This window comes from Lutjanus erythropterus, chromosome 4 (genome assembly GCF_056507025.1).
Source record: "Lutjanus erythropterus isolate fLutEry1 chromosome 4, fLutEry1.hap2, whole genome shotgun sequence".
NCBI lineage: Eukaryota > Metazoa > Chordata > Actinopteri > Lutjaniformes > Lutjanidae > Lutjanus > Lutjanus erythropterus.
In genome coordinates this window covers 19,998,237-20,008,201 of record NC_139320.1, presented here as the reverse complement: position 1 = coordinate 20,008,201, position 9,965 = coordinate 19,998,237, and the positions used below count along the sequence as shown (strand labels likewise).

At 39.6% G+C, this 9,965-nt stretch overlaps 1 protein-coding gene across 2 annotated transcripts in view; it reads left to right on the top strand.

The window, feature by feature from the left end:
• The window catches only part of dscamb (Down syndrome cell adhesion molecule b), a 159,072-nt gene that overhangs the window by 93,868 nt on the left and 55,239 nt on the right, over window positions 1-9,965 (top strand). For both annotated transcript variants that reach the window (XM_084717299.1, XM_084717298.1), the window contains exon 4: window positions 9,025-9,171. In XM_084717299.1, coding sequence (XP_084573425.1) covers window positions 9,025-9,171 — 147 coding nt within the window. The remainder of the gene's footprint in view (window positions 1-9,024; window positions 9,172-9,965) is intronic.

Sequence of the window (9,965 nt, the reverse complement as noted above, 5' to 3'; positions counted from 1 at the left end):
ACCCATCTCGATGGTTTTTGAGTGGTATTTTAACAGATCCAATCTGAGTGATGAATCCAAACTCTTCAAAAACTCCAGTGGCACATATTTTAATGCAAAGGTACAATAAAAATCAGTCTCTTATAGGAATGCACAATATTATTGGCATGTCATTGGTATTGGCAATACCAATATTTAATTATGAGCATGTGACTCAAGTATGTCTGCATTGTGGAGGTTTATTGAAGTGACTAAAAAGATAGCAAAGTTGCTGTTTGCAATCATTACTTAATGATAGAGGCAAGAGGAGCCAATCACATTGCTACAGATTTACCTGTCCGTTTTAAGAACGGCCATCTCGATCACTATGATCATCATCATTTTAAAAAAAGATTGTATTTTATGTCTGCATCTGCCAGTGGGCAAAATGTGGCCTTTATCATTACTTATCAATATTATATGATGATGCATTTCCTTGTAGACAGCTTGGTGTCTTGTCATTGTTTTTATTTTTCTGTCTGTCCATTTTATGTTTGGCTGTTTTGACCGTATAGTAAACTTGTCAAAGTTTTTCTTTATTATTCTTTGAGTTGGTTAATCTATTATGAGACATTCAGTCTTTTCGATATTTAAAATGATTTTCCAGTATACAACAAAATGTGTAACGAAGGTGAAACATAGCTTCTGGGTCAACGTCTAGGTACAGGTAGGTGTTTACTGGATGTGGGCGTTTGAGACTGCAGGATTTCATTGCAGTGTTCTGACACAGCCAAACCACTGTTTTAGCATTCAGGACACAGAGAGAGAGACAGAGAGGGGGAGAAGGAGAGAGACCGAGCAGTGGAGAGAGGAGAAGCAGGGGAGGAAGTCGAATGAGCCAAACAGGAACACAGAGGTTTTTGAGGCTGAATAAGAGACAGACTCTCTTAGCATTCCAGCTCTGATGCCAAAACTTTGACTGAACCAAGGGTGCCTTCTTCACTGGGGCTTCAATGGCAGCTCTGTCATTTAACTTGTATTCCTAAAATCTATTCACACAGCAGGTGCTTCGAGAGAAAGAGATTTTTATAGGTGACTTTTACAGGTGCTGAAGGCTTCTTCATTTGACCTGGTTTTAATAGCATTAGCTTAAGTATTTGGAGGCTAATCAGCATTTTTATGGTCCAATCATAGTCTGCACCCTATTGTTCTTTCTTTGCTGTCCCAAAACAATTTGGAGGGTTCTTTTGGAGCAATATTTGAGTCAGCCCTCAGATAGATAAAACACTGATTGGCCAGATGATGGCACTATAAAAGCAAACTTTATATTTTAACTGCCAAGTCATAAGCCATATGATGTAGAATTGATTTTTTTTCTCCAGATTTCCTGCCTCAAGACAAATCCACTGCCCGCTCTGTTTTTCATGAGTATTTTCCCACCACTTAGAATTTCATGCAAAATCCATTTTCATCGTTTTTCCCACCACGCTATCAGAATCACCTTGAAAGTTTAGACATGACAAAGTGCCTACTTAACAGCACTGTTGAAAATCCATAACACACAAACGAAGCTGGAGATGGTGAAGACATACAAGCAAACTTCCTATATCTGCATGTATGAGATCATGTGTAAGAGACCACACTCTCCTACGGCTTTGCACTGCTAGACAACAAACTCTGACATTTCCTACTTTTACATTTTAGCTGCTCAGATTAAACCTTTAAAAGTTACCCAGTACTTTCACCTGTGAGCAAGAAGGGCCCATCTAATAAAACCAGCAGCTGGTTAGCCTATATTAGACTTAAAACAGGGGGAAACAGCTAGTCTGCTTCTTTCCAAAGGTAATCGAATCTGCCTCCAAGCACTTCTGAAGCCTGCTAACTGATACATTATTACTAATTTAAGCTGCACCAAAACATAAGAGTAAAATAACTGTTAAAGGTGTTTTTTCTGTTTTCCTGGTAGTTTTTTCCCCCGTAGTTGTGAAAGGGTGAGACATTGTGTCCCTGAGTTGGTTTAATCTAACTCACGTTGGGCACATGTAGTTTGGCACTACAAATTACAGAAAATACTTCAGTACCTACAATCTACCCAATAGAGGGTACACTGACTTAACCTTCCCACCAGAACATTTGACACCAGGGTAATACACAAAGCAAAGAAGGCCAAATACCTGGACGCTTGGTTGTAACATACCTTCAAGGTGGGATTTGTTGGCTAAATTAAAGTAACAAGGATGGTGAAGGTGAAGATGCGAGTGAGGATGTGCGATTGTATGAAAAAAGGCTGAGTTACATGGAATGTAAATGAAAGATGCTAAATATTTGATTGATAACATAGCATTAGTCAGTACATTATATACCTTAAGGTATGATTTTACTCAAAAATCCAACATACCTGACAAAAATTGCAACCGCAATCCACATGTCCATACCTGGATTCCAGCTGTTTCTGTGAATTGGAGCCATCCATTTGCTTCTCTTTTCTTTAGCTATCATTCATTCTGTAAATCAGCATTGTTAAATCAAATTGTTCAGTCTGCTGCCCAACAGCTCTTTCCCATGTGTTTTGTGTTTTCGTGGCATTCATGCTGAACACTAACGTTGCCACTCACTAGTCTTTTTGCCACATAGTGCGTACTGTGACGTTGTATACATACCCCCTGATTTGCTGGTTTATTGCGCCTGTACTGACCTACCTAACTAGTTCTGTAAATAGTCAACTGATAGTCTTCCCAGTGGGAAGTCTCACCTTGCAGTCCATCTACATATGTGTAGTGACTGCTACACATAGAAGTGGGAGCAAACATGTGGCACATAAACATGAAATTTCTTTTAACTTTTCATTTCTTGGGTTTCCTTTTGGTTTGAAATGCTCCTTTCTTCCTGGCGTTAAGTATCATGTTGTTCCTCCATTACTGTACCGTAGCATCAAAGAGGGGTGTATCCAATGATTTAAAGAGTGTTGCTGTAGTTTGACCATTAGCACGTCTTTCATTGATTCCAGAGTCATCATGATAATTAAATGGATCCAAGTGAGAGCCACAGTGTCTGCATTCACCCAATGATCTGCTGTTTACAGTGGTAGTTGTACACAGCCATGTTTAGGTTTTAGTTCAGTGTGATATATTTTCTACAACAGAGGGATGGTGTATATATCGGTTGATTAGAAATGGTACTTGGCAGTCTGACAGATTAACAATAGGCATTTTCTTGGTTTGGTCTGCAGGAATAATCACAGCGCTCATTTCAGTTTCTCTGCATGTAGCCATGCAACCCTGAGGAGCTCTGCGGTGGAGAGTTCAGTCCTGCGATCTGACCTCAATCAGCTCAGATTAAAGCTGTGATCAGACGTCTGGACCCCCGCGCCCTGTTTTGCGATGCAACATACCCCCGACTCTAAGCAGGCAGAAATTAGTCTGAGAACACATCGTTCACTCCTCTGACATTACCACCACAGGAGTCAATGCAGTGTTTCCTCTCTAACGTTTTTTTTTTTTTTTTTTTTGTGGTACTACAGGATTTCATCACCAGACAGTAAAATGTAGCATTGTTCACACCACTGCTGAATTAATGGAGGAAAAATGATGGAGCTGTATGAGCCCCTGTATCTAGGTTAACAGCACATCAATGGCATTTAAAGTAACATTTGAGCTGAAAAACAATTGGATAGGTGATGCAGTGTATAGTCAGCCTCTGATGAACAGCAATCTGTTTTTAATTTTAATTTAATGTCTGAAGTGACTCAGGAGAGTTGAAGTGGGCCAGAGAAGTTACCACACAGACCTAGAACATTCATAAGCCCATTTATCATCTCTCTGTCTGTGCTGACCTGACTAGAACTGGGTCCCTCCTCGCTGTCTGACTCACAGTGTACTGAGGGCCAGTCCCACCTTCCTCTTTAAACAATAACAACTCTGACTCACCAGCTCGCCCTTTATAAGAGATTACTCTCTGTGCTAAACATTTCCAACCTATTACAATCAAACTGTACTCACCTACAGTGTCATACTGTATATTTAGTGTAACATTAGTGATGCTTTCAATGGTTCTCTTAAAGAGAGAGGACCTAATGAATCAAACCGACTTTTGTAATCACATGACTCAGATTAAAGTCTGTAAGATTTGCTGGGTTGTATTGGGAGATACTGAATAACCTTCATAAGTATGATTTCATGAATGTATAATCACCTGATTGCTGTGTTTTTGTTACCTTGGAATAAGACGTTTATATCTGCAGAGGGTGCAGCTCCATGTTTCTACAGTAGCCCAGAACAGAACAGGCTTGGAAAGGGAGGTTGACACAAGGTGTCTGTAGTCTCTGAACTCACCACTAGATGCCATTAGATCCTACATACCGTTCCTTTAAGTTCGCATTTGTGGTTTTCAGTGAAATGTCTCAACAACTATTGGACAGATTGCACTGCATGTTGGTGATAAGGCCCCCCATGTCCCCCTCAGGAGGAACTGTGAATTGAAATCACCTTGATATTTTAGCAACGTAACATCCCATGAGATATCGAACATGATAAATATTATACCTGATATACATCAGCATGTCAGCATTGCACTGCCGTGCAGCCTCACAGCCTCAAAGAGACGCTTCAAATGTGGGTCAGATTTCTTTTTGAAAAAGCCACCTCAAGCTACACAGAATAAATCAAGCCTGACAAGAGGTCAGACACAGGAACGGCATAGAGAATCCGGTCAATTTTCAAAATAAAACACCCTGCGTAGGCTCCCAGATGTAAAAACAAGCCAAAGAAGAGATCATTTGACTATGTGACCTCCTTAACTATGGTAGCAGTACAAAAACCAATGAAAAATGTCCAAATCAACAAAATCAGAAAAGTTGTCCATTTCTGAAATGCCCTGGGCATGAAACTACATGGAGGACACATCAAAACTGCATCACAGACATGCCATGTCTGTTGGAATCAAGACATTTTATTGTTTCTATAGTTACATTTTTTTAACCATGTTACACCAACAGATCACCAGCAGATCACCAGCACCACACCGTCTTCTTTTCAGGGGGCTCCTCGTGCCAAAAAAAGATGTTGATTATTGATAATGTTCCAGAAATATGAACCACTTGTCACCAGATTTGTCTTCCGATGTCGATCTCGCATGAGCAATCAGAATAAACACATCGGCAGTTTATGACTAATTTACTGAGCTACGGATTGTCAGCTAAGATCTGACCAACGCGGCTCTCATTTAAATTGCAGCGACTTCACAGCGTTTGTTGGCAGCAAGGATGCTGTGACACTAGCTCATCTGTATGTCGAGGCTTATTTAGCCTGCTGAGAGTGAGAGCCCGCTGTTCATATTAGATTCTGTCTCTGACAAAGTGGGGATGATTAGATAAAGTGTGTCTGGTGGAGTGGAGCACTTTTTCACTTTACAGTAGCGGTGCCTGTGGATGAATGAATGGAGGGAAGGGGCTCAACTCTCTGACAATAACACAGAAATCTCCGTTCAGGGGATTTCTTTTAATGCATCTGGGACCTGAGGCCTCAATTACTGCCTTAATTAATCCATAGCAGTTAATATGCTACACTACCTGTTTACAATTTGTATGTTTTAGTTTCTTACTTGACATACTGGTATTGTGGACAGGAATTACTCCTCAGTGCTGATGCAGTGAGCGAGTTACAGACAAAGCTGTGGAATTAAAGGGAGAGGGTCGCCAAGAAGAAATACAATAAAATACAATTCAATACAATAGCTCTCATTTTGAATCCCCTCCCCTACTGTAGCGTCCCCTCTGCCTGCACTTCATTCTGTCATAACACAATAACCGGGCTCTGACGTCTTAAAAGGCATTGCAGGAGCATAGAGGTGCTTGAAGAGAAAATTGCAGCAGCTCACAGCGGCTGGAGTGAAATACCATTTTGTCTCACTCAAGATGGATTCCACAGTGAGATTTCAGAGGACCAGTACAGAATCAAAATGGAGAAGCCTGAAGGGAGGAGACAAAAAAGGGAAAGAGGCTGTGTGTGTGTGTGTGTGTGTGTGTGTGTGTGTGTGTGTGTGTGTGTGTGTGTGTGTGTGGAGTGGAGTGGACAGCTTTTGAGGAGATGTCTGAATTTTGTCTTTGATGCTGCTTGGTAATATAGAATTTCCAGACATAATGTTATTTGTTGGTAAAATAGTCACAAGTCTAGTCTTTTTCTTGTTTTTTTTTAGTACAGATTGGAGCCTCATTTGATCAGCAATAAAAATTTAATTCTTATATTTGCAATAAAGAAAGCATTAATAATAAAAAAAATACTGCAATGAAAAACCATAGAAAAAATGAAATGAAATGAAAAACATGACCTCTCTGCCTGCTGTGTACAGAAGCAGTGAAAATGTAGTTAAAAAGCGAAGGCGATGATCATAAACTGTAATGCTTTTTTTCTGCATCTGGCCTCCTCAACCTCTGAGAAGATTTCCTCCCACCAATCGTCTCGCATACTGGCATGCATGCATGGCTGGCGGCATCTGCACACACACACACACACACACACACACACACACACACCACAGTCACACCCTCCCTCCCTCTCTTTATAGATTCCACTTTCTGGTTGCCCATCTAACAGCCCTGTATGTAAACCAGTGAAACCCCTTCAGGACATCAGATCCGTGGAATCTGTTGTCGGTTCTATCTAGGTCAACGCTTACAATAGCTGTGCAATATTTTTTTTTTCTCCTCCCTCCTCTCTCTGTATCCCCCTGTTTGCTTAACCCCACAAGGTTGATTTTCCTCTGCATGTATAAACATCAAAAATGCATATAAAATGTAAGCATATTAAGCATGCTTTGCTTCTTTCATACGTATTAGTCTCAAGTGGAATATTAAAACATGTCGTGGGTTTGATGTTAACATTAGCGTAGACTCTAATGTTTGAAGAAAATTACATTTAGGTTATTTCTCATTATTATTTGTTCGGCTAATTGGTTTGGACTGTACCGTTATTCAAACAATTCTGTGTGCTGACACTGGAACTCAGTGCAGCAGCCTGGCACTGCAACATGAAATGTAGGAGAAACAATTAAATTATGACATACAGTTGTTTTGGCTCTGATCTACAGGGGATGGTGTTACGTGACCTCAGGGAGGTGGCATCTAATTTGTTAACCCACACATAAAAAGAGAAACCTCTGCACCTGCTGGTCCATGCATTTTTCATGGGATCTTGAAATGTCTATTTGAAAGGCCATTTTGACTAAAAGCACAATAAACATGAAAACTGCACCGGTATAACACAAATAAGCTTAGTTATATAAAGTTCACCACCCGAGAAACTTTGCTAATTTTTCTTTTTTTTTTTGACAGACTTTCAGCTTCTTTTTTTTTTTTTATCATGAATCTAAACAAATCATACATGTTAACTGTTTTATCACAAGAAAACCCACAGCTCCCCTTGTTCAACTTAAAACGAATTACCCACTGCTAATCTGCTTTAGCTGGCTCCCACACAGCCCCAGTTCGCTCTACTTTTATATAAATCACTGATATGACCGCCTTCAGACACAGGGTGCAATCAAAATCAAATATGCAGAGAGAATTTCTGCTAATCTAAGCAGTCGAGATTTGTCAAACAGTAACGGCTGCAGCGTTTCTCATTTTCTTGATAGTCTTCGTGCAGGTATCTGAGTCAAAGTAGTTAAATGTACAGGTATATTCTCAGACCTTCGGAACATGCCATTTGCTGCTACTTATTCTTGCACTTTATGAAGCACAACTTCCACAGATGCGAATTGCCTGAGCTCGATAGTCCATCATAGTAAACACAAAGCCATAATTTGTTTTTTACTTGTTTCCCTGTTAATCATAAGCTCATAGTGCCATGTTTTCATATTAATGTGCACATTATGTCACGATCTGCTTACTGTCGATCAAATGACACACACAGGAAGAAATAGAAGCTTTCTCCAGGAAATAATCTTTCTTGAAACCTGTCAACTTATTAACTATATTGTCACATCCAAGTCTTCTTGTATTCTGCATCTTTTATTAACTAACTGAGCAGGTAATTCAAAGCCAGTATGAGAGTAAAAATTTTATTTTATCTATTTATGTCCAGAGGCTAGGAGTCCTCTGCAGCAGCCGTGGGTTCAATTCCAGCCTGTGGCCCTTTGCTGCATGTATTCCCTCGCCTCTTTTTTCATCAAAACATATTCCCTCACCTCTTGAATATAATGAGCACTGCAGTGTTTTCTTCAACCCCTTGACGTCACTGTACAATATTTTTCCTCTCAACCCTGTCAACATAACCTGTAGCTGTTGCAGGACTGTTTCTCCACGGGACTTAAAGGCTTCCTCGGCTGCCTCTGTCTTAGCATGCCCACCACTGTGCAGTGAAGACAATCTCCTGTAAATTGCTTTTTCGATCAGTTTTGACATCAATCTGCTCCCATGGGAATGTAAGCATTCATGTGATGGCAGAAAGGAAGGTTTCTTTCCTTATGGATGTTGACAACCCCACTCAGCCTGGTTTGATCTGCAGAATTAACATAATATTACTGTACATACTGAAGTGGCTGTGACAGCAAAAGAAGGATTGGCTTTCTATATCAGACATTGGCGCCAGTGAGGTTAAGAAGTCAAAGACAAGACAATAAAAGATGCTGGAGGTCAGATTTGATATGTAGATTTGATTTCATGAATGCAAGTTGTGCATTTTTAAAATTTATGGATACATTTTGTGTTCCATTATATGAGTGATTTTACCACACTAATTTACACTATTAAATCAAATAAGCTATTGGTGTGTTTAGCTGTAGAAGTCTCTAGTTATTGTTTATTTACATGAAATAAATGATTTCTTTTTCGCTTTGCTCCAGTAAACTCTCTTATCTCGTGTAGAAATAAAAAATAACTTCTAAAGCTTTCATGTGCTGTGAGATTCAAACTTCTTTGCACTCTGCAAACACCCTACGGAGAGAGAAATCCTTCACTTGTGGCGGAGTGAATAAATTCTTTATACCGTAAAAGTTGTTTTGATTCTACATAACAACCACACCACTGCCGCCTTTCATGTTTCTCCACTCGCTCTTTTTATCTTTTTCCAGGACAAAGATATCTCATCACTTCCACGGGAGCCTTGTATATTCTGGACGTCCTGCCTGAGGATGGGCTGAATAACTATCGCTGCACCACACGGCACCGCTACACCGGTGAGACTCGTCAGAGCAACAGCGCGCGTCTCATCGTGTCAGGTCAGTACTACGTTCAAACTGGAGTCCGTTTAATCGCAAAGACCATACATTTGTCTTTGTCACCACTTAGAGAGTCTGCGATGTGGAAAAAAAAGACAACGGGGCAAAAACACATGTAGATATTATATTTGATATTTACGGACCTTGGAATAATTTGACGCAGCCTTTAGAGGTGTAAGAAAATATCAATACACTTGAGTATCACAATATTATGTTTTGTGATATTGCATCAGTTCTAAGAAACACTGTATTGTGATCAGTGGTGGACAAAGTACTCAACCCCAGTACTTGAGTCAAAGTATAGATACTCCTGGTCAAACATTACTCAACTACAAGTGAAAGTTGCTCAGTCAATATTTTACTTGAGTTAAAGTACTAGAGTAATTGTTTTTCAAAATACTTCAGTATTCAAAAGTACAAAGTATATTATCTAATATCAATACATGCTGTATTGTTTTCATGATGCATTTACAGAAGCTTGTATCTCTGAAACCATCTAATGATGCACTGACTTGCCTGTAGAACCACTCTGCTACACAAAGCCTATAGAAATAAAAACTTCAGTATAGTAATGCAATCAAAAACAAAAAGGACAACTATTGTCTAAATTAATTATATGGTATTTTTCACCCCGATAAAAATCCAACATTAAAAGCCTACCTGGAATTATTTCTCTTTTTCTAATTATAATAACATCTTGAGACCTCTTGAGATTTAATTTTGTCTTTCTCCTGCTGTCACCATTACTGAATTTTGTTTGAATTAAAGAGGGAGAGCTTGCTTGCTCTTGTTAC